The 24,871-nt window shown below is 57.6% G+C and overlaps 10 protein-coding genes across 10 annotated transcripts; 6 read left to right on the plus strand and 4 right to left on the minus strand.

Annotated features, from left to right (window-relative positions):
• Positions 1-815: 815 nt before the first annotated feature.
• On the minus strand, positions 816-1,371 carry V2A60_008711 (uncharacterized protein; the record flags this gene model as incomplete). Its single annotated transcript, XM_083259983.1, has 2 exons — positions 816-863; positions 1,090-1,371. The coding sequence occupies 2 exons, from the start codon at positions 1,369-1,371 to the stop codon at positions 816-818; spliced, it is 330 nt and encodes a 109-aa protein (XP_083116109.1).
• Positions 1,372-2,215: 844 nt separating this feature from the next.
• V2A60_008712 (uncharacterized protein) lies at positions 2,216-2,887 on the plus strand (the record flags this gene model as incomplete). Its single annotated transcript, XM_083259984.1, has 1 exon — positions 2,216-2,887. The coding sequence occupies one exon, from the start codon at positions 2,216-2,218 to the stop codon at positions 2,885-2,887; it is 672 nt and encodes a 223-aa protein (XP_083116110.1).
• Positions 2,888-3,129: 242 nt separating this feature from the next.
• Positions 3,130-5,464, minus strand: V2A60_008713 (asparagine synthetase B family protein; the record flags this gene model as incomplete). The annotated part of the gene is made up of 2 exons (XM_083259985.1): positions 3,130-4,316; positions 4,396-5,464. The coding sequence occupies 2 exons, from the start codon at positions 5,462-5,464 to the stop codon at positions 3,130-3,132; spliced, it is 2,256 nt and encodes a 751-aa protein (XP_083116111.1).
• A 484-nt stretch (positions 5,465-5,948) lies between these two features.
• Positions 5,949-7,684, plus strand: V2A60_008714 (uncharacterized protein; the record flags this gene model as incomplete). The annotated part of the gene is made up of 3 exons (XM_083259986.1): positions 5,949-6,179; positions 6,245-7,249; positions 7,313-7,684. 3 exons carry the CDS (start codon positions 5,949-5,951, stop codon positions 7,682-7,684), a joined length of 1,608 nt encoding a protein of 535 aa, XP_083116112.1.
• Positions 7,685-8,084: 400 nt separating this feature from the next.
• V2A60_008715 (uncharacterized protein) lies at positions 8,085-8,856 on the minus strand (the record flags this gene model as incomplete). The annotated part of the gene is made up of 2 exons (XM_083259987.1): positions 8,085-8,678; positions 8,728-8,856. The coding sequence occupies 2 exons, from the start codon at positions 8,854-8,856 to the stop codon at positions 8,085-8,087; spliced, it is 723 nt and encodes a 240-aa protein (XP_083116113.1).
• An 853-nt stretch (positions 8,857-9,709) lies between these two features.
• On the plus strand, positions 9,710-10,476 carry V2A60_008716 (uncharacterized protein; the record flags this gene model as incomplete). Its single annotated transcript, XM_083259988.1, has 4 exons — positions 9,710-9,811; positions 9,857-9,991; positions 10,043-10,121; positions 10,172-10,476. The coding sequence occupies 4 exons, from the start codon at positions 9,710-9,712 to the stop codon at positions 10,474-10,476; spliced, it is 621 nt and encodes a 206-aa protein (XP_083116114.1).
• Positions 10,477-10,702: 226 nt separating this feature from the next.
• Positions 10,703-12,046, plus strand: V2A60_008717 (uncharacterized protein; the record flags this gene model as incomplete). Its single annotated transcript, XM_083259989.1, has 1 exon — positions 10,703-12,046. One exon carries the CDS (start codon positions 10,703-10,705, stop codon positions 12,044-12,046), a length of 1,344 nt encoding a protein of 447 aa, XP_083116115.1.
• A 1,313-nt stretch (positions 12,047-13,359) lies between these two features.
• Positions 13,360-14,326, plus strand: V2A60_008718 (uncharacterized protein; the record flags this gene model as incomplete). The annotated part of the gene is made up of 4 exons (XM_083259990.1): positions 13,360-13,725; positions 13,778-13,868; positions 13,971-14,149; positions 14,201-14,326. 4 exons carry the CDS (start codon positions 13,360-13,362, stop codon positions 14,324-14,326), a joined length of 762 nt encoding a protein of 253 aa, XP_083116116.1.
• A 237-nt stretch (positions 14,327-14,563) lies between these two features.
• V2A60_008719 (uncharacterized protein) lies at positions 14,564-14,956 on the plus strand (the record flags this gene model as incomplete). Its single annotated transcript, XM_083259991.1, has 1 exon — positions 14,564-14,956. One exon carries the CDS (start codon positions 14,564-14,566, stop codon positions 14,954-14,956), a length of 393 nt encoding a protein of 130 aa, XP_083116117.1.
• Positions 14,957-22,662: 7,706 nt separating this feature from the next.
• On the minus strand, positions 22,663-23,508 carry V2A60_008720 (uncharacterized protein; the record flags this gene model as incomplete). The annotated part of the gene is made up of 1 exon (XM_083259992.1): positions 22,663-23,508. One exon carries the CDS (start codon positions 23,506-23,508, stop codon positions 22,663-22,665), a length of 846 nt encoding a protein of 281 aa, XP_083116118.1.
• Between the last annotated feature and the right edge of the window lie 1,363 nt (positions 23,509-24,871).

The following is a 24,871-nucleotide window of genomic DNA, read 5'->3' on the forward strand; positions in this document are numbered from 1 at the left end:
TCCGTCAATCGTTCCATACTCCATGCTCCATGGCCTCGTCCAACGGCCAGCTCGTGATGCGACGTTGCAAAGCCCAAGCCGCGCGGACTGGGCGTTGCATGAGCGGTCCCCTTCCGCGAGCCCCCTCAATCCGGTATGCACTGCGCCTGTCGTCAAGCAACGGCTGGCCATGCTGTGTAGAAGCGCAAGGTGGTGAAGAGCATAGCGCAAAGCCTCACAACCAAGGTTTCGCGGCGATCCAGCAGGCTAAAGCAGCCGTCCTATTGTTGCGCCGCCAGGCATTGGTCTTCACAATGCACTTCACTTGCATCGGACCCTGTTATGAAGGATCTCGATCGCGAGTTAGCAGTGTTCTAGCCAAACCCGCCAGCTACCCAGGCTCTTGGCTGCTCAGCCACAGCACGCCCGCCAGACTGCACGAAAAATCCCTCAACTTGTAACCGTCATCTTCTACGCCGTATGCGGAGACGATCGAAAATGAAGTTGCAAGAGAATAACTCTCAATAGCACGCCGGGGCTGAGTTCCAGATTTGCCCAGGCCCGGCGTATGACGCTGTGAGGGTGGTGGGGAGATAGGTGGTGTGAGTGGCGCGCACCCCGGTCTTACGCGACGTTCTCGATCAACAAACGGCACTCCAGGATTTCCTTCATCTGCAGCAAGATGTGCTTTGTCCTACGCTCTGGCCAGCGCTGTAGCCAGTGTTCTGCCAGCACAGCGCTCTTCGCTTCCCTTGGCTGCTGCAAAAGCATCCCATATGAGAAGAATACAATGCCTGACAGAACTTAGCTCTGCGAAGCTACTTCTACCACATAGCTTAGATTTTGCCGATGTGCTTGATAGGCCGTTCGGCGACAAGAGCGCACTGTGGATGGGCGTAGCAGACAGGGACGACATGAAATGTGGACGCCAAACCTCGACGATTTGTTACGATACAGCGATGGCGGCTCGCGCAAGACGTCACCAGCGAAGGAGATGGCGTGGTCCAGACAGCTGCATATGTTGGTTGTGGTCTGCCATGAAAAACACTCTCCACGTTTGGACAGGGTGATGCAAGTGGCGTGATACGTAGCTGTCCACGGCAAGCGAACGCTGGTGCGTCCGTTGACGGAACCTCCGGGCCGATGCACGCCGCTGCTGAAGTTGACGCGCACGGACCGACCGCTGCGCCTTTCCTCAGCGAGCCCCTGCAGCCTGATTGACATGAGAGCGCTCTCAGGGCGCAGGGGTAGTTCGCCAACTCCGGCCCAGCAGCTGTGCCCGCCGGCATTGCCCGCGGCCAAGAGCGTGGAAGCGGTGCACAGCGGACGAAAGGCCGAGCGTAAGGCCTCGAGAAAGATACCGCGCCCGTCTGCCAACTGAATGACCGCCATGGCTGTCAGTTCGACACGCTGAAGACAGCCCAACACACTATGAGCAGGCTACCGTGCATTGGTTGTAGCGCCCAGGCGTTGGGTTACACCGGGCGCTTCTACTGGTGGCGCCTCCCGTGCCCACTGGTCGACGACGATGGAGGTTTTTGAGCAGCAGCCGGCTGCGGGCGACCGGATTTCACGTTCTGTAAGGTGCTCCGTAGCTGACGCTCTACGCCGTAGTTGGCGCCGAAGCCACCACTCAAGGCCTCGCTCACCGTGAAAGCAATGCATCCGAGTTAGGAGCATCTACCTTCCGCATATAGCTTGCGCTCCACATACGAGTTGGAAGGGCGTTGGCTGAAGAGGCCGTGCTGCAGCTCCCGCGGCGGTTCTTTGTGGAATTCCACAAGCAACGGTCATCGTGGCAGGACGATCCTGACGTGCAGCGTAGTGATATCCGATGAACAGTATACGTACCTAGCCACCGAACGAAACATGGCACGCTATGTGCGGGAGCCACAACCGTATCACGCCTGCTGGACCGTACCTGAGGTCAAGACTGGCTCTCGGAGACAAGAGAAAGGCCCGCTCCGGTTGCATTTCAGCGGAAAGGAGCCACGATGGCAAGAAGCCGTGGTCGCAATTTTTCCCTAGAAGAGATGCCATTGACAAAGCCCCCAGATTAGGACTTTCTGGTTTCGGATGCAGGCGCGGGCCGATCTTCATTCGAGTTCAGCACCGACAGCCCATCCTCACAGATTATAAATTTCTGGTTTCGGGTGCAGGCGTAGGCCGATTGTCATTCGAGCTCAACACCAACAGCCCGTCCCCATCCGAGGCCAGCAATCAATCGGCCAAGCCAATGCCTCCATCGACTCGGCAGGCGCCCTCGGGCGAACGACGCACCCACGACCCGGCACCCCCAGGCGACAGGAAAGCAGAGACGGGGACCTCGCGCACGCCAGCCTACTTGGACTTGCGCGTCGGACGTGTTCTCAGCATCACGAAGCATCCGAGCGCCCGCAAGCTCTACGTCTCGGCGGTGGCCGCTGGTGACAGTCCGGGTGACAGGGGGACCTTCCAGTACAGAGGGCAGACGTGCCGAACCGTGTGCTCTGGGCTGAACGGGTTGGTGCCCCTGGAGGAGCTGCAGGGTCGCAAGGTCGTCGTCGTGCGGAACGTCAAGCATGTTGGCATGTGCGGAATCGTGTCCACCGCCATGTTCTTCGCTGCCGTCTCCGAGACGGAGGATGAGGGGCACCGCCGGTGCGTCGTGGAGATGGTCGATCCTCCCGCGGACTCGAAAGCCGGTGACCGAGTCTTCTTCCAAAACTGGGAGGGCACACCTAGGGAGCAAATCAGCACGCAGAAAAGGGTCTGGAAGTCCGTGCAGCCCGGTTTCAGGACGACGGATGATCTCGAGATAGAATTCTCGCCTCGCCTCGCGCGTCTCGACGGCCGACCCGGCAAGTTAGTCACGGACAAGGGCGCGGCGTGTACCGTTCGTAGCCTGAGGGGAGCCGCTGTCCGGTGAAGATCCGGGAGCAGTGACTTCATCGTCCGCGTTTCGAGTTCTGGCCACCGTAGTTTGACGCTAGGCCAAGGCCGTCTCGTGCCGCCGCTCGCGAGGTTGTCACGGGTCGCTTGAGGGAGAGTCATCTAATCACGGGCAGTGAAGGAAGTGAGTAGATAGATGAAAACTTAGCATTCAACCTACAGTTTAACTACGTCGAGCCTCTGGCTCCCCTCTGCCTTTCCCCCCACCACAGTGCACATTCAGCTATGCGAGACGTCGAGTCGGGCTTCCGCGGCCCGCGATTGCTGCAGCGCTTTCTTGAACCGAGAAGAGATGGTCACCCAGCTAGCAGCGTAGATGACGGCCCTGAAGCAGGCACCATCCGCCGCCTCGCCGAAGCCGCGCTCCAGAGCGTCCCGCACGAACGGCCAACGGACGAACCCGAGCTCTCGGGTGGACTCTTCGGTCAGAATCCGCCGGAACATGAGATGAAGCGGACCACCCTTGGCCCATCGGATCGGCGCGAGAAACATGACCTTTCTGCGTCTGTACATGTCCTCCGACACGAACGGTCGCACCGCCTCCCGCAGAATCCATTTTTCGGTGACCGATCGAAGACCAGAGCCCGAGCCCCTCCACCAGTAATCATCTGCGCTGCCCCGCGAGCGGCCCCGGCTCTCGTCTGGCGAGTATCGCATCTTCACGCCGGGCGGCAGCGCGTTGACGTGCTCCGCGAGTCGGTGGTCGAGAAAGGGCGGCCGCCCCTCGACGCTGTTCCTCATCTCAGACCGGTCCCCGAGCCCGGTCAGGATGGTGTTGGGCAGCAGCGTCTTCGCCCACATGTACAGCGACTTGTGCAGCGGGTGCCAGCTCTCCATCGCGTCCTTGCCGGCAAAGAAGGACCGGAGCCTCGAGCCCGGCACGGATTCCCGGTCGGCGAGCACCCAGTCGGCAAAGATTCGGCCGTGCGGGAACAGGGAGAGCACCGCGGGAAGAGTCATGCCCTTCTTCAGTTCCGATTCCGGCTGCGCGCCCATCGCCAGGCCGTGGGGCCTGACCATGTCCGTCATTTCAGAGATCACGCGTGACTGCAGCGCCAGCCGGTCCTCGTCGGCCAGGACGGAATCGGCCAGGGCGGGATCGGCCAGGGCGAGATCGGCCACGCTGCGGTCCGCCTCTTGCAGGAAATCGGCGGTAAAGTACGAGTACCCCGCAAAGTGCTCGTCGGATCCTTCCCCGGACAGCACGGACTTGATCCCGTGCTTGCGTGGCAGGCTCGACAGCACGGATTTGGCCGTAGTGTTCAGGTCGAAAATGTGGTGCTCGGTGTGGTATACCGAGTCCTCGAAGTTGTCGGCAAGCCTCTGCTCGTCCATCTCCAGCCTGTGGCACTCGACCTGCAGTCCGAACCTCTCGCTGAGCCAGTCCACCGTGCTCGCCGCGACGTCTGGCGGAGGGGGGGGGGGGGGGGGGGTCCGTATGTTAGCACGTGTACATTTGGGCAGGGCGCGACGGCCGCCGCTCACCTGATTCATCATACGTGGCATCGGTATAGCCGACAGTGAAGCACTTGATCCTGGGCGGCCGGCCGACAACCTCCGCGCCGCCGCCGCCAAGTTTCACGTTCTCGCGACTCACGAGATGCGCCACTATGCCGGCGACGGCAGAGGAGTCGATGCCTCCGGAGAGGTAGAGACCCATGGGGACGTCTGCCCGCAGGCGGATTCGCACGGCGTCGACCAGCTTTTCACGGACATCCTCGATCATCCTAGCGACAGGCACCTCGTTGCCCTTCCCCTCGCGGTCCGTTGCCGAGTTGGCGGCATACTGCTGGTCCCAGTACGGCTTGGTGCGCAGGTCCGCCCTCGCGGATCCCGGCCCGATCTCCATCCAGTGGCCTGGCGCAAGCTTCTGCACGCCCTGAAACATGGTCCTGTCGTCTGCCAGCCACCCAGACGTGGCTATGCTGTCGACGTCCCACTCCGGGACCCAGCCCAAGGCGAGGAACGCCTTCGCTTCGGCCGCGAACAGGATCCGCCCTTGCTGCGTGGTCCAGAAGAGCGGCTTGATGCCGAACCTGTCCCTCGCGGCAATGATCCTCTCCGTATCGCCCCTGGCATCGACGATCACGAAGGAGAACTCCCCGCGCAGATGTCGGAAGAGCCCCGGCGCGCCGTGGACGACGTAGAGGGCCAGGACAAGCTCACTGTCGCTGCGGCCGCCAAACTCGTACCCGGCGTCCTCGCAGTGCCGGCGAAGCTCGTCGTACTCGTAAATCTCTCCGATCACCACCGCGTGGATCTTTTCCTCTGCGTCGTGCAGCGGCTGAGATCCGGACGACGAGGTGTCGTTGATGGCAAGTCGGCAGTGTCCAAGGCCAACCGTGGCATCCGCGTTGACCCACACGTCCCGGCCATCCGGGCCCCGATGCTGGATCAGTTCAAGAGCTTTTGCTAGCTGCTGCTGTAGTTCGAAGCGTTCGAGACGAAAACTATCGGCCTTCGTGCTGTTCTCACCGTACGTAGGAGACGCGGGTTGGCTCCAAGACGGGTCGGCCGCCCCGGTGGGAGTGTACACTGCCACGAAACCACACATCGCTGCTGGAGAGAATGGTTTCAAGATGAGTCGGGCGGTTCCCTGTGGTGGCGGGATGTGATTGATCCGGTCGAATCCCTCTGACAGGCATGATAGCTGTGCTGCCCGGAGCGGGAGGCGCAAGCATAATATCATGAGATTTCCGCTCCCCGCGGGTAGGGACTCTATCCTGTTCGTTCCGCCACCGCCACCCCCTTTCCCCCCGGCGATGTGTTTGTCATGGGTGAGTAGCCAAATCTGGCCACGGATGGCGGTAGCGGCATGACCGTCGAGCACGCGGCGATCTTGGAGGGCCCGAAACGGCTCCCGCCATTGGCTCCATCGGCAGCAGACATAAAAACCGGCTGTATAATACGCGACGAGTTCACGCACGGAGCAATCAGAAACGACCACCGGCATAAGGTGTGGTTGCACTATACGACCCGCGTGTGCTGTCGCGCCAACCTTCCGCGCCACGGTCACGCAGCGTCTCAACACTCTCAGCATGGCCAGTACGGTGGATATGGCCAACGCGGCCAAGGCGACCAGCACGGCGCCGCCGAACCATGCTGCGCCGGAGACCCCCTCCTCACCGGCTGGTCACGACCCGAAGACGGGCTTCGACGCTCGGGAGAAGCTCCGAAAACCGCTCAAGTTCCATCTTGCTTTCTTTTCCATACTGCTGATGGTCTTGATCGTCTCCATCGACGCCACGGCGCTGGCGGTTGTCATACCGGTGAGTGACCAGCCCCGCCGACCGCGGCGCAAGCAGCCCGCTGCCTCGGCTGACGCAGCTCCCAGATCATAGCAGAAGAGCTTGACGGGACGTACCTGGAGGTTTTCTGGGCGAACGCCTCGTTTCTGCTGGTCGTCACCGTTGCGCTGCCCGTGTACACGGGTCTCTCGGAGGTGATCGGCCGCAAGATACCGCTCTACGTTGCCTTCTTCCTCTTCACGGCCGGGTCTGTCGTCTTCGCGACCGCGCAGTCTCTCCCGGTCGTGATCCTCGCCCGCGCGCTGCAGGGGTCCGGGTGCGGAGGCATCGACGTCCTGAACGAGATCCTCGTGGCCGACATCACCACGCTGCGAGAACGGGCCTTCTACATCGGCCTCGTCTCCATCCCGTTCGCGTTGGGGAGCGTCCTCGGCCCCGTCGTTGGCGCCCTGCTCGGCGAGTTTGCGTCCTGGCGGTGGATCGGCTGGCTGAATCTGCCCCTCGTCGCTCTCTGCCTTCCGCTGTCAGTCTTCTGCCTCACGTTGAAGCCGGAGGGCGATCTCGTGCCGCGGCTCGCAGGTTTCGACTGGTGCGGCCTCGCTCTGCTCGTCGTCGGCGCCGTCTCCTTGATGCTGCCCCTGAGCTGGGCGGGCGCCATGTACCCGGGCGATTCGTGGAGGACGCTGCTCCCGCTCGTCGTCGGCGTCGCTGTTCTGGGCGCGTTCGCGTGGCACGAGTCGAGGGCCGCCCATCCCATCCTCCCCTACCGCCTCTTCCGCGCCCGCACGGCCGCCGGGGTGCTGGCTCTCAGCTTCGTGCACGGGATGGTTTCCTACACGCTCATCTTCCACCTGCCTCTGTTTTTCCAGTCCGTCAGGCTGGAGACGCCTCTTCGGTCGTCCGTGTCCCTCCTTCCTTTCTACGCGCTTCTGATGGCATCCACGGGCGTCGCGGCCGTCGTGATCGAGCGGACGCGCCGCTACGTCTGGGCGGTCAGGCTGTCGTGGCTGATTCCGAGCCTCGACCTCGGTCTCTGCACGCTGTGGGGGGCGCACATGAGCCTCGCCCAGACAGTCGGCTTCGAGGCCATGGTGGCGGTCGGGCTTGGCTCCTTGTTCACCGCGCTGCCGATCATGACGCAGGCCAACACGTAGCCCGACGCTCACGGCCACGCAGTGGGCATCCTGGTTTCTTTCCGGCTGTTCGGCGCGTCCGTGGGGCTCGCTGTTTCCGCCCCCGCGTTCGGCAACCAGTTCAGCACCTCGGTCGCTATCCTCGGCGCCCTGCCGCCCGCGCTTCGCCTTCTGTTGCAGGAGAGCCAGGCCTTGGGCGCGATACCGCGACTGACCGGATTGGACCTCTCGCCGGCCGAGCTGGTCGATATCCTGGCCGCGTACGAGCAGTCGTTCCGTGCTGTGTTTTTCGTCCTGACCGGCCTGAGCTGCGTCGGGTTCCTCCTGACACTACTCGCTTCTGAAGCGTCTATCGAGTCGGATGAAGCCGGCAAACAGGAGTTTATGGTATAGGCGGGCGCTAGGGCGGCGTGTCCGCTGCAGCATTCGTGTCCACGCTTGGCATTCGGGCATGTTGGTGCTATTTGATGGTCTACGCCTATTCAAGAATGGCGTTAGCTCTATTTTAATCTATAATCAATTGAATACAGAGAAAAGCGAAGCCAATCTCCCTTTTTTTGGTTCACTAAGAATAGTATGCTGCTACCCTACATCGTGCGTCAGCCCGGTCGGGTCAAGATCTGTTACGCAGTACAGACGTAAATTACACACACACACACACACACGGGTCAAGATCTGTTTACGCGGAAGGGCGCGACACGCAGCCTGGCAAGGTAGCCGCAGTAGGCCCACCCCTCCCAACCAATCATGTAGTTGACAGGACAGTGGTCAAGTAGCCTAGCACGGACTGAGGCTAGCGTGAGTACCGTGACGGGTCAAAGCGCCGGTCTTGAATGCTAGAAGTGTTACCGCCCAGTCTACTGGCTACACGGGTCTCGACTTCATCAGCACCTTCGTCTTTGTCTTGTGGCGCGGCTCGTCGGCGGCCGCGGTACGAATCGCACACATCCACGGCCAGAGAGACGATGGCGAACCCCGCAGCGACGCAGCTCCCAGTCACCGCAAACCCAGTGTCCAGCCGGCCACCAAGAGTCCGCTGCAGCTGTCGCCCGATCTCGTGCGTGCCGAGCGTGAACGCGAAGCCCACGAGGACAAACGCGAGGCCGATCCGCTGGCATAAAACAGCGGCCCTGCCGGCAAGGCGCGGCGGGCTCGCCATGACGGCCGCGGCAATGAACAGGGCGAGCGACAGAAGCAGGAAAACCACGATGGCGACGGCGATATAAAGTAGCACGGTAAACGCGACACACATCTCCGCGCGGCCGGCAAAGGTACCGCACACGTGAGACGTGCCCATCTTCGCCGACGTGAACAGCGACTTACCCACCTCCGACCCGGCCGACCCGAGAAGGTCCCCCAGGCCCCGTCTAGAGCCGGAGCTGTTCTGCTACGCATCGGTCAGCAAAGTCAAAGTCTCGGCCGCGTGATGATCGCACCGTCCAGTGGAAGTAGCCTTCCCTACGGCAAGTCTCGCTGAGTAGCATGGCGCAGGTCACGACGACGACGACGACGCAGCACAACTGCTTTGCGAGGAGTCCGTAGTTTTTCTTCACGTAGGTCTTCATGTTGGTAGTGCGGTGATCGGATCATGTCGATACCAAGGCGGCAGCCCTACTATAAGTACACCGCACGGCGAGCCGATTGCCGCCCCTCGACTGCTCACGCAGCATTCGAAACCCGACTCCACACGGAAGCGTGTAGTCCCACGCACAACACTACGAGCCTTTGGGCGTGGGTGGCCGGCTCGGCAAGAGTATGCTGCAGACCGTCCGCCGAAGCGAGCCAGGTGACCCGTCTCAAGGCGGCAGCCCGGACATCCCTTCGGTCGAACGGCGACAGCGACTCTCCGTCAAACCTGTCGGGGCGACGATGGCCTGGGCGCCTCTGCGGGGAAAGAAGCAGGCGGAGGGTTAGCGACGTACGTATGTAGCCAGACTCGCAGCGCAAGAGAATGGACGAGACCGATACCTGTGACCTCGTGGCTGGCATCTCATGAGCTGCGTCGCTTACACGAAGACGGGCAGTCCTGGGTGACGTGATGGTGTGCTGCGCGACGACGGGAAATGCATGCTCTGTCGGTGTTTTCGGCTGGCGATCTTTCTCTCGCACCTTTCCGGTCGGACTGTGCTTGTCGGACTGTGCCCTGATCAAGTGCTGCAGGCGACGCAGATCAAGGTCCGGTTACGGCTTACCGCCGCACGATATGGAACGCTGCCGCAGGAGAGAATCTCTTCGACTGATGTGGAGCATGGCAACGCGGGACGGCAAGCATACGCTTTGTAGATGGCGGTGCCGGATTCGGCTCTCCGTTTCAGAGGGTCGCGACCGGGAAAGCATTTTAGCCAACCGTCCCTCCGATACCTCCGCGATAAGCCTCCCGCCAATTTGTTGTGAAACCTGGGCATCGCACAGTCGCAGATGGGACACAGGATAGTTGTAGACTTGACAGAGGCCGAGCAGCTCTGCTTCAACTGCAGAGCGGCGCTCGGGGACGGGCCGAAGCACCGCATCCACGGATACGTAAGTACGGGGGACCGGGTTGGCCGTCGTTGCTAATAGAAGAAGCTCCTTTGCGGCGAGTGCGCCGACGTAGTGTCGCTGCTTCGAGGGCACAGCTGGCGCGTATGCCTCGTCTGCGCCTTGGCAGGCGAGGCCGATGACATCGACTGCGCGGACATCCAGAATTTTCTCGACAGACCGGTGCGCCAGTCCCACGCCGACGAGCGAAGCCCCCAAGCCTGACCTAGCCAGAACACATTCGTGAAGCAGTACGACTGGGAAAAATGCCCCGTCTGCGACAATGCAGACGATCTTCTGTACACGCCGTGCGGTAAGCCGTCCTCCGCGGATCGCTTGCCCCCAGGCCGCTGACGAGCGCAGGCCACGTCTTTTGCAGGAGTTGCTGGGGAGGGTGGGAAGCGAACAGTCCCGGGTCGGCGGTGAAGTGCCCCGTGTGCAGGGTCGACATTGCCCTAGCGCTGGTCCCGGCAAGGCCTACGTTCCTGTTCCGAGAGTACGTCGAGGTGGCATCCGGAAACGGCCTGGAATCGCCGGGAGCCGCAGCCGCGCGGGGCCGCCTCTGTGGCGGACCAGCGGCAGCGGGGGAACTTGTCATGCAGAACGACAGCGGTAGCGGAGGGCATTGCCACGGAGAGCGAGTAGATGCTGTAGATCATCCCAGCTAGAGTTGCATGCTCAGTGCTCACAGAGGCTGTAGTTGTTTAGAGGAATGGCCGGAAGGGTCCGTCGAACGTCTTCGCGTGGTAGGAAGTGGCCGCGCTTGGTCTTCAGCGGACCCTGCCGCCAGAAAACGGCTTCTCCGCCAAGCATGATATGACTTGAAAATAAAGTGACGGCTCAGTCTCCTGGTTTGAGGTCCGCAACATTGATCGTGCAGGTGTCGTGTCGAGAATGCCGCCCCGTCCTGCCGGTGAGCGCATCGACAGCGCGCGATGCGCCTCGCGCTATACACTCTACTCCAAGTACATCTCCCTGCTGGAGAGCAACCGGCAAGCAGCGCAGGCGAGCGCTGTACGCGTCGAGGCCATCGAAGAGTTTGACGAAGCGGACCGGACAGACTACAAGCTCTTCCGGAGGTTCGTGCATGACCAACTGGCCGTCTGTCGGGAGCAGCGCGACGACGCAGCCACCGACGAGCTCCACTGCACCTTCATCGGCAAGCTTCGCCGCATATTCGGACACAGGCACTGGAAGACGGTCACGGCGATGCACGACTACGGGCAGCTGCTGTGTGACGAGCAGCGCTACGAGGAGGCCGAGGCGCTGTACGAGACCCTCGTCCACGAGGTGGACCAGGACCGCGACCCGGACTCTGTGGCGGTGCTCTGCATCTTCAATGCGCTCGGCACGGTCTACGCGAAGTTGCGGAAGCTGAGGGAGGCGGAGGCCATCCTCGTTCGCGCCCTGATCGGCTTCCAAGGACTGAGCGGGGAGAGGGACACGAGGACGCTGACCGCCGCGTTCAACCTCGCCGGCGTGTACCAGGACCGGGGAAAGCTCTCCCACGCGCTGCGCATGTACAACGCGGCCGCCTACGGCTTCAAGAAGACGATAGGCACCCCGCACAGGGTAACGATCAGGGCCTTCACGCAGCTCGCGGCTCTCTGCTCTGCTCGTCGTGCCCTGCGGGCGGCGGAGAAGGCGTACACGCTCGCCCTGCAGGGGCTGGAAAAGACCGCGAAGCAAGATTCCATCGATGGCCTCTTCCTCAAACTCGATCTGGGCATTTTGCACCGGGACGCGGGGAGACTAGAGGACGCCGAGGCGCTCGTCGGAGACGCCTGGCGCGGGTTCCGAAAGGCCCACGCCGGCTACGCGCCGGGCGCACTCACTTGCTTGAGCACGGTGTACGCGCGCCAAGGCCGGATCGCGGAAGCAGAGACGAGCTTCGCGGACGCCGCGAGAGAATTCGCTGCATGCGAAGAAGAGTATTCGGCCATGTCGTTCGCCGCCTACTTCGGCCTCGGCAATCTCCTCCGCGGGCAGCGCCGGCTGGCGGAGGCGGAAGCGATGTACCGGCAGGCGTGGGACGGCGCGCGGTCGGTCGCAGGGCCGCGGCACGCCGCGTCGTGCACGATCGCCGACGCTTTGAGCTCCTTGTGCGAGGAGCAGGGCAGGTATGAGGAGGCCGAGGAGATCTACAGCCAGAGCCTCGCGCCAGGCGAGCCGTGTCTTCATCAGTGGACGAGCTTCGTCCTGCGTGTCAACTTTCACAAGATGGCAGGCTACGTTTGAGACCCATAGTTTATGCTCTAGAGTAATGGATACTGTTTGCTTTCCAGAGACTGGTAATTTTCTGAATTTCGATGTCATGTGTGGACTGTGAAGCTGGGACTCATTTTGCTATCTCGAATGCACGATCAGCACGAATGCCAAGACGGAAACAGGTCCGGACACGAAATCGCTTGCGGTCAATTACTTCGGCGTAGAACAATATCCGTCTTTGTGATGGCGTGGTATTATAGCGGCACGGTGTATCTACGACCGGGTTTCATGCGCATGCTTCTTCGGATCAGTCCGTCGGCTCGTCGCCCTTCACGCCTCGAGTATCTGACAGGGTCTGCCCTTCTGGCTGGACAAAGACAAAGCCAAAGGTTTGCAACGTTAACGTCTCTAAAGTCGTTGCAAGTACAGCACAGAGTCTGTCAATTGATAGATCATACACAATAGTTCGCCGAGCCTGCATTCGTATAACAGCCGCTCGCGGGAGGAGAAGCTGCATAGAGGTCGAGATCTGAGACCGAAGCACCAGCCCACCACCAAAGATAAATCGGCATGTCTTTGAGACCGGAATCGACCTTCCGACTGCCGCGGACAGGCGCTGTATTGGCCAAGGCTCGGGTCGATCGTACACGGAACGAACTATAAGCAGCACCGCCATGTCGAGACCGGCCTCGACAACAGCAGGCTATCGGCTTGGCTATTTCATATTGAGAGACACGCACAGAACTCGAAGCAATAGTCAATACGACAACACGGTGACCTGGAACGATAAGCAGCCTTCTGCACGATCCTTGTCCGATACGAGTGGCTGAAGCTCGCGAGCACTGGTGGCTGCGAGGCTACGTATAACCTAGACCAGCGCCAGTCACATGCATATCATTGCGGAGCAACTTTTGTCTGATCGCTAGCACTGTTTGATGGATACTTATGGTACGAATCACGATAGGGGCCGGCCGAAAGCAGCGTGCCTGCGTCGGTGATCGAGATTCGGGGCCTTGTGGGAGGAGTAGAAAATAGGCTCCCCGCGACCCTGGCTACGTGTACATTCTTAGGCGATCGAGCGAACAGGGATGGAAGCGGAAAAGAGTGCATTGTGGCCTTTCGATTTCACTCTTCACATATGGCAGTCTAGGTAGGTGTGCCGTCCGGTGCGGCCGTTTCTGGCAGCTGGGTGTTAAAAGGACAGAGGCTGGATGTACACGCAGACATACGTGGCGAAGAACGGAGGTGGCTTTCTGCATTTTGCCTGGCCATAAAAGGATTCGCACTTCAATCCCCTTCATGTATAAGTTGCTCGACCAGGCTCCGCTGTTGCTGCAGACGTGATGGAACGAAAGCCGTCGAAGCTGCCGCTCCGGCCAGCCGCTGTCCGCATTGCGTTGCACCTTGATCGGCATCCTACCATCGACTACCTTCCTCTAAACAGCCAGCAGAGAGAACCCGCGACCGGCTCATGGACGGCCATGCACAGAAACCATGAGAAGCGACAACTCGTCGACATCCAACAAGTGAAAAATGATAGCCTCCTCGACCTGAATTCTCTGTCCGCCATCTCCAATCCCTACGTTGCCCATCCTATCGCCGTGTACTACTACCACAAGAGAGCTTTTTTTGTACAGGAACACGTAGCGCTTAGCGTGCTCGAGCTGGCACCCCTCTGCGAGCACCAGATTGCGTACATCTTTACCCAGGTAAGAGACCCCCGCGTCGGGTGTCCGCGTCATCTCGCGCTTACCACGACAGGTTCTGTCTGGGCTGCAATATCTCCTGGTACTCGGCATCGGTTTCCAGGTCACGCAGGTTCGAACGACTGTCACTGGCGACATCAAAATGGGTAAGAGATGCAGGTCCAGGCGTAGACCACCGCGGAGTGACGGCTGCCCCGCCGTTCAGGGTCTACAGGCGGCAAGTGTACGTCCTGCTAACACCGTACTAGTCCTTGACTGGAGCTACGAGCCAAATATATCGCCTGTCTTCAGGCTCGCAGGCACCTCATACCTTGCGGACTTTTTACGAAACATGTTCGGAGAGCTACGCGGTGGGTGCCGGAACTGGTCCGCGGAAGCGTGCGACTTTGTCACCATACTCGAGGCCGGCTACCTGCCAGCCTCTACGGTCAGCGCGCTTCTCATTGGTCGAAATTGGCGCCATGCTAACAGCGTGCAGCATCCCTTTCTGTCCCGGACCTTGTCGATCCGTTCGGTAGCCTGGTTTGTGATGCAGCGAAAGCTGGCGGCCTTGCCACCTCGTCAAATTGACCTGCGGGGGAGCTGTCTGGACCGAAATTCCTGAGCGCAGCGGAAACGGCTGAGGAGACTCTGTCAAGGAAACATGAAGCTGTATGATCTGCCCTTCATGACCAAGTGTTTGAGCACCGCTGACGAATACCCGGTCGCTCGGCGGGCTCCACCACGGCTCAAAGCACCATCAAGAATGGACAGGAATTGCTGTACTGTCGGGCGCTAGGGCAGTGGCGAGTCGATCGTTGCGTCGGTGCTTCCGGGATTCTCTTGACCTTCTTCCGGCGCGATGCTTGTTGATGGCGTCGACATGAAAACCTTACAGTATAATGCTTTACGACGGAGAAACGGCATGGTGTCGCAGGAACCAGTTTTGTTCTCAACTCCCATCGCTGAGGGCATCGCATACGGCAGAGCAGGCACCTCAATCGAAGATACCCATACTGCCGCCAATAAAGTGAATTGTACTTTTATTGGGAGCTTTCCGGAAGGGAAGCAGACGCAGGTTGGTAGCCGCGGTACTCAACACTCTCGCGGTCAAAAACAACGCATTGCCATCGCCAGAGCGCTGCTCGAAGATCCTGGCATCTCGCTTCTCGGTGAAGCAACTTCGGTCGAGAAACAATCTCCATCGCACGTCGCCTCGTCGACCATCCGCACATCAGACAGGATGATCGTCTAGCAGCCAGGGAGACGTGGCAGAGGTTGGAAGATACGCGCAGCCAAGTCGTAATCGGGCATTTGCGTCCGTGCGGCCCTAGTCTACGGGGCAAGGCTCAACGTTTAGGGCTGAAGAGTAGCATTCGCGCGACGGTCATTCACGAGGACCCAACGCACGGTGTATGGCACGTTGCGAAGCATTGTCCGCGAGGCCTGGTTTTTCCAGACATCAATGGGCTCGTAGGTGTCCAGAGACTACGACGCGGACACACCGCTGATCATGCCACGGCTCGAGGAACACGACTGAACCGGGCGAGCTCCCGCCACCTGGACGACGATCCAGTCATGGTTGATTGATGATCCAGATGCAACTTGAAGAAACGGGCTGTCAGATGCACCGGAGACTGCTTCGATGGATTGCAAAAGCTGCATGGGAGAACATCGTCGAACGATCCGACGAGCCGTCGCCGGCACGCATACCAGACGCCGACCGACGTGGCCTAGCGTGTCTCGAATCACGGCAGAATCCTAGCACAACATCTATCCGAATGAAGAAAGGCCTCAAATTCGGCCTACTCTATGCGCACAGCGACAGAAATCTGCGTTTTGCATGAAGCGCAAGCCCTGACTATGGTAGCACATGCATCGTCCGCTGCAAGCTTGCTGGGGTGGCTCTCCCGACATTTCCTCTCAGAGCCACACGGCTGCACCGCCACGGTTGGGCGCTAGACGCCTCCGAGATGAGTGACCAGCGGGCGCAAACGAGTGCACACTAACACGTAGTAGGGCCGCCGCGACTGGTGGCTGGGCAGAAAAGCGAAGAGAAAAAAGTATGTGGACCCGCTTCGCATAGGGGCTCGTCCGCATCATCACGGTTGGCAAGCCGTCGTCGCACCGGTGGCCTGAGTTGTGTCCGTCGACGACCGGTGCGAGCTGGGTTGATACCCCGTCGCCCCGCCTCGGCCCTTCTCTGCGAGACCCGTACCCGAGAGTAGAGGCTGAGGCAACGGACTCATCCGGAGCCAGGAGCTCGTGATCCTCTTGTAGAGGGCGGGACGAAATCATTTAACCCCCCCGCGCTGGCCATTCATTGTTCTCGGTTTCTTCTTTCGTGACGGCAGGGTGTTTTTCACCCTCCTGTCAACCTTAGATGAGTGATCCGCCGGGTCGCTTTCGGTTCCTTGAATTGAGTCGTCTCCTCTGCAAGCCAGCCTCGTCTGCTTGTGGTTCAGTCTTTGAGGTTTTTGGCTCCGCCGGGTCTACTCAACTACTGGGTGAGTCTCGCTTCGGCTGCTCACACAGAGCGCTATTTTTGGCATCTCGTCCCTGCTCGGTAGCTTCGCTTGCGCGCAGTAGCTGTCCGAGAGTTGTGGCTTCATTGGACCTACCCGGCTGGTCCTGCTGGTCTGCTTTGCTGGTCTGCAACGTCTGCTCTTTTTTTTTTTTTTTTTTTTTTTTTTTTTTTGCAGTATGAGGATTGTGTTATTAATATGGCTTCTTTGGACATACTCGTGTGTTTCTTGGACCTTTTTTTCTCCCTCACGGGGTGATCGGATGCATTGCCGGGCGTCGTTGTGGTTTTTTTGTTGGCGTTGTCTGCTGCTTAGAAACGCAGAAGCCGGTTTTTTTTCTTTCTCTTTTCATTTTCAATGAAAACATCTCTTGTCGCGGCCTTCTCTTTGGTCTGATCGTGATGATCTTGTCCTTGCCGCTGTCCACGTCCATTGGTCCATATCTAGACAGAGCTGCACAATAGTAAAGGCAGAATGAATTAGACTAAGACAGGCTCAACAGGACGCACTGTAGCGGTTTGCATGTTTCCATTACGTAAACATGGAATTGGGTGTCGCGGGTGAATTAGTGCGTTTTAGTAGCAAGGTCGGGAAGACGACCGCTAAATTTGGCAGCCGTCCCCTAAATGTGCTCTGTACGTACGCACCCGCCACACCCACCCCGGTTTTTATGGTATCTTATGTAGCGTTGAACGTGCCCTGAAGATTCACGCAAGCAACGTTTCCTTTGAAGCCTCGCTTCGGATGTGTCACTAAACTACCGCCGTATTTTTTCATTCAAGATTTATTACGACTGGTGGCCTCCGGCCGATAGGCTCACTATCCATGCTTAGGTACATGTTTGCTTTTTCCGTGACGTTTCTTTCGCTTCTGTTCTGTCGACCTCTTGGTCGCCTTGTTTTGTCTTTCGCCTCCACCCCACCGCATCCACTTTGTTTATCATCGATGACTAGCTCGAGGGCTATTCCCCAAGTGTTCGGAGTCCTATCTACAGCGTCCAAAGCGTCGTGAGTCGGTTTCATCGTGATTGCGGGTTCGTAGTATGTCGAAAGCCTGTCCCGGCCATTTGTTTGTCAATCGTCGAAGCGTCCGTCCTGTGGCAAGTGTAGACTGTATCCTTGCTCGAACTGCTCCCAGCTTTGGTTTCCAGTTCGGCCCGTCTGCTGTTGATTGGCCTCCCAATCGGAAGGACAAGTTGCAGGGGTATCTTGCTCGCTAACTCTGACCACCGCCCCTGTCGTTCGCTGCGAACGCCTGGTGCAGGGAGTTCCACCTTGGCATGAGCAGTGTCTTTCTCCTCCTCATGCCCATGAGCGTTTTTGTGCTGCCCACCCCCACCGTACGCTGCGAGCGCCTTCTGCGGGGGCTTCCAACTCTTGCCATGAGCAGTGCCTTTCTGCCGCCCACGCCTGGCGAACCAACATGAGCATCCTTGTGCTGCCCACCCCCGCCGTGTGCTACAAGCGCCTGGCGCAGGGGTACTCCCTTGGCATAAGCAGTGTCTTTCTACTCCTCATGCCCGCCGCTTGACTGACATGAGCAGTGCCATTATGCTGCCCACCCCCGCCGTGTGACATGAGTTGCTTTGTGCTGCTCACCCCGCGCCCTGGCAGGGGTGTTCCAACTCTTGCCATGAGCAGTGTCTTTCTGCTCTCTATGCCTGCCGCTGAGACGAGACGAGTGTCTTTGTGTTGCCCACCCCTCCCGTGCGCTGCGAGCGCCTTCTGTGGGGCCTTCCAACCCTTGCCATGAGCAGTGTCTTTCTGCTTCCCATGCCTGCCGCTGAACTGACATGAGCATCTTTCTGCTGCCCAGCGAACGCACGCCCGGCGCGGGTCTATCCCACTCTTGGTATGAGCCGTAGCTTTCTACCTGCTGAATCGACAGGAGCATCTTTGTGCTGCCACCCCGCCGTATGCTACGAACGCCTGGCGCAGGGGTGTTGACCACGCGGCACGAGCAGTGCCTTTCTGCCGCTCGCGCCAGGCGAACCGACATGAGCATCTTCATGCTGCCCACTCCCGCCGTACGCTGCGGACGTCCGCCGCAGAGGTTCTACTTTTGTCATGAGCAGTGACTTTCTGCTCTCTGGTGCGGGCCCCTCCTGCCTACACCCTAGAATCATATAAGGGACAGTCTTTTCTCGACTGTAACCCTAGAGAGCAAAATACAACCCCTCGCCTTGACGCATTTTTGGCTACCCAGGCTATGCAATCCTCTGCCGCCGTGAAGAAGTGTGGCCTGACCTTGGAAAGGAGCATCAGGCGGCTCGGTGAGGGAGGAAACATCCCGGTACTGTTCGCCTGCCAGGATGCATCCTCGCTTTGGCACGTCACGCAGCACCGCCCTGCGGGCATGACTTTCCCCGATCCGAACGCGATGGTAGGTAGGCACGCAGCGGGATAACGCAACAAGTCCATTCCTGACGGTGACGTAGGTTCTCAAGAACGAGGAAGCCAATATCAGAGTCAACCAAGGCGCCTTCAGATATCATGACAAGAAACAGAAAGAATGTGTTCGGAAAAGGGCCCCTTCTATACGGGCGAAGACTTTGCGGCTAGGCCAGGTCGGAGACATCGGCGCGCTTTTCTTGTATCAGAACCCGTCCACGGGTGCTTGGCACCTCAGCGTGCATTGTCCTGCCGGGATGAGTCTGCCAGATCTAAATGCACTCGTATGTTGCGCCCTGAAATATAGATTCTACTGCTAATGAAGACCTAGGTTGAGCCGCGTCGGGCGAAGGAGATCGAGCTGCCGATTCGGGCTAAGCTGTAAGCGGAACAACATGAATTCGTGATCCGAGGAAAACCATAGGATGATGGCCAACGGTGTCTCATATTAGCCCCGGATATATTAATACGATGTGAATACAGTTGGTCTTCCGCGGGTCGGTTCTTTTGTTGTATACTTGTGAGCAAATCGCGCTCAAATCGGGGGCAAGTGACAGGAGGGCTGTGATATCGGGCGGACGACGGGTACGGCACAAGTCCGCATTCACAAAACTAGCCTAGATCCGCATCCTTGATGTCAGACGGATCGTAAGTAGATTCGACGACTGTTCGGGCACGAGAGCGTTTTCAGATGGTATGATTGGGGCGACGAGGGCGGAGGCCATCTCGCTACTCCTAATTGAGACGCCGGTGCCTTGCAATGCAGGCTTACAGTTCTCCGAGTAGGCCTGGCCGGGATCGATGTAATACAGGGGAGCTTGCTGAGGAGAGCGTCGCGGAAAGGGCCAGAGATAAACTGGAAAGCAAAGTGGTTCGGGACGCAAGCCTGATGTCATAGGTCTGCCGTTGTCTCAGCGGACAGTAATTTGTTTGTTTGCGTATTCAATGGCGAGCGGCCATGGGCTGCTTAGGGCTCCAGCGGGGCACGGAACATCTAGCTAGGTAGGTACCACAGCCGTGAAACCTCACATCACTGGATCTGCCACGACTACAATGGTCGACATGGAAAACAAGGAAAACGAGGAAATCCGTTGAGAAAAACACGAGCTGATTAACAGAAACTGGCTACTAAGAGCTGAAATTTTGTCTCATGAATCAAAAGTCCCTAAGGATAGAGCGTGCCTATCCCCGTCCGTCAATCCTCAAAAACCGTCGTGAAGGCCTTGATCCTGAGGGCCCTGATACGCATGTTGTTTAAGCCAAAAATCCGCAGAAGGCGCATATTATCAGAGTCCAAATTTCTTCAGATTAGCTGTTGGGTGACGCTTCGTGCAGTGTCGCCGGAAGTTATCCTTTCTGAACACTGCTTTGTCGTACTTGGCATAGCCTCGAACGGTACAAACACAGTAGGTTCTGCCGCACTCATGCACAGTTTCAACATGACGCTTGAGACCGCTGCTGCTGGAAAAGTTTATACCGCAAACTTGAAAACAATGGCGAGCTGATCTATCGTTCTGCGCGTTGGCTGTAGTTTCAACTGTGGTTTCGTTCAACTGTGGTTTCGTTCAACTGTTGCTGAGTTTCGTCCCAAGGGCGTGAAATTTTTTGTCACGGGTCGGATAGACATGCATCTCGTGTAGACAACCGGCCGAGGTTCTTGAAGCCTGTCCTGCGTTTCTTTCTGGAGCAGGCATTCTCGGGTCGATATCTCCCTTGCGGAGAGAATGAACATCCTCCTGAAACGATCAATAATTCCCGTGCATGCCCTAGACACAATTCCGGCGCCCATGGCTGCCACGTGCTCTCAATGCCCACTTCCCCTGCTTCGCGCTGCTCTCGCATGGAAACGACCTCCGTCACTCAACATAACAACCCACTGCCTAGTACAGGTTGCGGACGCTCGTCGCGTAGGCAGCTGAGTTTATTGTAGGTATCTCAGACAGAAAAATAGCTTCAAAAGAGCAGACATGTCCTCTTACGCGGGCTTTGATCTGCAGCTCGGGCAAATTCGGCTACCCGCGTCGGTACTTCCCGCCAGCTAATGAAGGTATCGGGCTGCATCCGTGCTTCGGGGGGCCAGCAATCCGCTATCACTGGGAAGGGCATGAGCAAGCTAGGTGTTGGGAAGAGGATTACTGTGCGAGACTTGTCGCGTTGTGGAAGGACGAGTACGCAGACGATGCTATGTCGTGTTCCGCGCCACCAGCTCCAATGATCGAGCAGGACTATCTGGGTATGACGCGTTTCTGGTACACACGCTGGGAAAACACAACAGAAGCCGTTTGAATGGCGCAGTGCAGTCCACATCGCACTCAGATCCAGTGCATGATGAATGGGAGCAATATTTTCAAACATTCACTCCAGCGGACGAGAAGTACCGACTCGCTCCATTGCTGTGGTGGAAGGAGAACGAAATGAAATACCCTAGGCTTTCTCGCATGGCGTCGGACCTGTTATCAATACCGTCCATGTCCGCGGAGACGGAAAGGTCATTCAGCAGTGCTGGACGGATGGTATCACCACTGCGGACGCGTCTTGATAGGCATACAATTGGGATGGCGCAGAGCATGCGGTCATGGAGCAGGGAGGGTAATGTTCTGCCGTCCTGGCAGTGACGCGTTTCTGGATCGGGTTAAAAATGTAAACATCGGCGATAGCAGTTGTATTGTACCAACCAACTCCAATCCAACTGAGCGAAAAGTATTCCAACTCCAATCCAACTAAAAATCGGCCGCTGGTGGGTCCAATCCAACTGCGGAGGACATTCAGTCGGTCGAACCGGCCGACCACGCACCCCGCCCCGATCGCTGAACATGGGAGAATTAACCTGCATGGTACCTGAGGTTGTGAGTCCGCTGTCACAGGAGTGTTACAGATTGTAGCATGTAGATGAAGGCCCTACGTACTGTATAAAAGCTCAGGGTCTCTCTTTAAGAGCGAGAACAAGGATTTCAGAAAAAACTGCATCAATGACACTGCCTCACATAACGTGACACCAGTAGCTCAGCGTGTAATTGACCATGGATCTGAGCGTGGAGCTAAACATGGAGCCTAAAATTTACCTCGACGTGTAACTCCACGCGTAGCTCAACACAGAGTTCAACGGGGATATGGAGCTGGTAGTGCAGCTGGGCATTTGCTGTTGAACGCGCAGACAGTTGCTGAGACGGGGCGCGCAAACCCATGCCAAAACCGGCCTGCAGCTGCCTCATTTTGATCCCTGTCTCTCCCGTGTCTAGCTTGTCACCCTTTTGTCTTTTCTTTGCAGCCATACAGTGGCTATTAGTATTTTCTTTTTCCTCGATTGTGTCTCCTGCATCTGTGGCAGCCGCTCTCACATTGGTGAAAAGTCTGTATATACCACCTTTTCTGTCCGGCGCCAACCCCGGTGACAGGGCCGCCTGCCACCCTGGCCAGCGTTGTTCGAATATCCTCAATCTCGACCACGGCCACAACAAGATTGCTAGCATTCACCGGAGGCCATCTGCTACTCGTACAAACAATGCATGGCGACATTCACCGCGGCCCCACTCAACTGTTCTCTCTGTCACGTGCAGTTCAAGCTGGTCCTTCGCTGCGGGGCTTTTCAACCCGACAAATTCGCCAAAGTGATGATATTACCTGTCTGGCATCAACTCCTACGTTATGTCATATCCGCAAAGCGACACATATGGTCCATCTCACAGCATTTTACGATCGACGATACGAAATTAAACACTGCATTCTACTAGTCGTTCCTAGCCAGCACTGCTAGCCGAGCGTTATGAGCGTACTACATCAATCTTTCTCTAAATCACAAGGCAAACTGCTAATATTCAATAATAGGACCCTCCAAACATCAAGCATGTCACGCATCAGAAGGTGGCTGTTTCGAAGGATGGGAAACTAAACTGGAAAGGACCGATGCAGCACTCCACTTCCTCCTGGATCACATTGACAAGGTCAGGTGAAACAGAGGTCCTTACAGACAAGGAGCTGAACCCGGGTAGTAAAGAAGTTAAAGAGGGCGATCAGTTGGAGATTCTAGCCATGAAAATCTGGTGGTCCTAATAAACATTATACTCAGGATAAGTCTCAGCTTCTGGATAGTGCTCAGTCTTTACCACTACCACATCGATCGTGTCGATGTAGACAACCCCCCCCTTGCCCTGCTCTGCCAAAACCTTCATGGTGCGCGGGTCTACGCCTCTGGGCACCTCGACTCGCCATTCAAAGGCATTTGCGTAAACGAACTGCCTGACATCACTGCAGTAGTCTGCCCAGATCCAAGACTTATCATTCACCATCGTCGCGATCATCTCTTCGTGCAGCAATGTCGCTACAAAGGTCTTTGGAAGCAATGTCATTGCCGTCATCGGCCGCGCCTCCGCTGTGGCTTTCGCTAAGTAGGCTGACCTGCACAAAGCCGGTGTGTGTTGGGCGGCGGCAATGTCGCCGCTTTGCTTTTGTCTTGCATTTTCAAAGATCTCGAGAAACCTCCCGCCGGCTCTTTTGACGCCTGCAGTTACAAACTTTCGCGCATCCTCGTCGACAGTTGCTTTGTGTGTCAACATGAAAATCTGCAAACAGTCGGCCTGGAGTCGTTGCCCAATGCCTAGCACGTCGTATCCTTTGGCCAAAAAACAAAGTTGATCGAAATCCAGCCTCTCCAATTCTTGCACGAAGGCAGGATCTGCCGGTTTATTGACCAATTTACCCAGAGCAGCTGCTCTAAATTCCATTGTTCGAGCTGAAGGTTCAACTAGAGCCTTTTGAAGGACCATAGCTGCTGCATGCATGCCCTCGAGCGCCTTCAATCTAGCCCGAGTCTTTCGGATCTCGACGGCCAGCACATGCGCGGGGTCGGGGACGGCGAAGAACGCTGCATCTTGAGCGGCAACCTCGTGCATCATGATGTGAGTATTCGGTCGGTTCTGATCTGTTGCAAGCTCTGTGGTGCGTTTCTTTGTCTGCTCCACGTTGAGCTACACGTTGAGTTACACGTTAAGCTACACGAGTAGCTGTACGTTTTGCCACCAGACCCCGCCTCCTGACAAAGCATGACACGTAGGTGGCTTGACAGATTCGCGCACTACTCCATGCGCCAGAGCTTCATGTTGAGCTGCATGTTGAGCTCCACATTGAGCTAAAATAATAGGGGCATCATTATGTACTGAAGACCCTCAGCGTTGGTCACAACAATCCTAGGTTTCGTGCTTTCTTGTGCCACGCATCAGAGCCAAATAAGTCCACAACCGAATCTTCAGCTTCCTGGAAGGCGTCATTTCCTTCAAGGTGATCGGCTGGCAGCCAGGTCGGCGCTCAATATACTTCGCACTGATAGCGCCGCTCGCAGCCCTCCCAAGCGTAAGAAGGCGTACGCCTTGCCGCTGCTCCCTGAGGCGTTTTTCTTCCAAGCCTGTAGCAGACTAGGTCCCAGATCATGCAATAGGCGGGGCTGCCGCCAAACTCGACATTTTTCGTCCGCCAGTCACATGACAAGCGTTCATCGCGTGAACTCGCGATGGAGTGCTTGGTCAATAACGTAACACCTTCAAAAACATCTTTTTCACTTTCAAACGCCCGCATTAGTTTGATTAACGTTCTTGCCAATCTTTTTGCTATCCCATGGCTGATAAGAAATCGTTGAGAGGAGCTCGAAAAGTTACTGCGCCAAGCCGAGCGAAGTGCCGAAGCTTATAGGCAGCTGACTCCTGCAACGACGCTGAATGATTGCCTCGACGATGTCCGAAAACGAAATTGAATATCTTAAAAAACAGCTCAAGGAATCAAGGGCGCGTGAGGAGAACGAGCGACGCGAAAAGGAGAAAGAGCGGCGCAAAAACCAAAAGATGAACCTAGCGAAGTACTTGTACAACTGCCACTTCGACCTGTACCAAAAACTCAGGCTCGCTGGTCCATCGGAGAGCTCTACTGGAGTGGCAACAGGGCCAACAGTACATGCTTGGATGATTATCCTCTGGAATGTTCAGTCAAAGGCTTACTGAATGCTGTTGTCGTGTGTGAAGTTGCTCCGAGGTGGTCCAACCACACACTGACAATGTCGTGAGGGTAAGCTGGTGTTGGGCGAGGCTAGATGGAACTGTGGCTGCGTGACACGCGTGGGTCATGGATGGTTTATGAATGCTGCAGGCCAGCGCCTAGAACACCAAGCCTTGATTGGGATACTGTTCCAGGACGAAAAGTCGAGGCGGCCGGCAGGGGGATGGATGTGCTTGGGCGTACCGGGACGTGACAGATGACTGGAGTAAGTTA

This window comes from Cordyceps javanica, chromosome 6, assembly GCF_051103115.1.
Source record: "Cordyceps javanica chromosome 6, complete sequence".
Taxonomy (NCBI): Eukaryota; Fungi; Ascomycota; class Sordariomycetes; order Hypocreales; family Cordycipitaceae; genus Cordyceps; species Cordyceps javanica.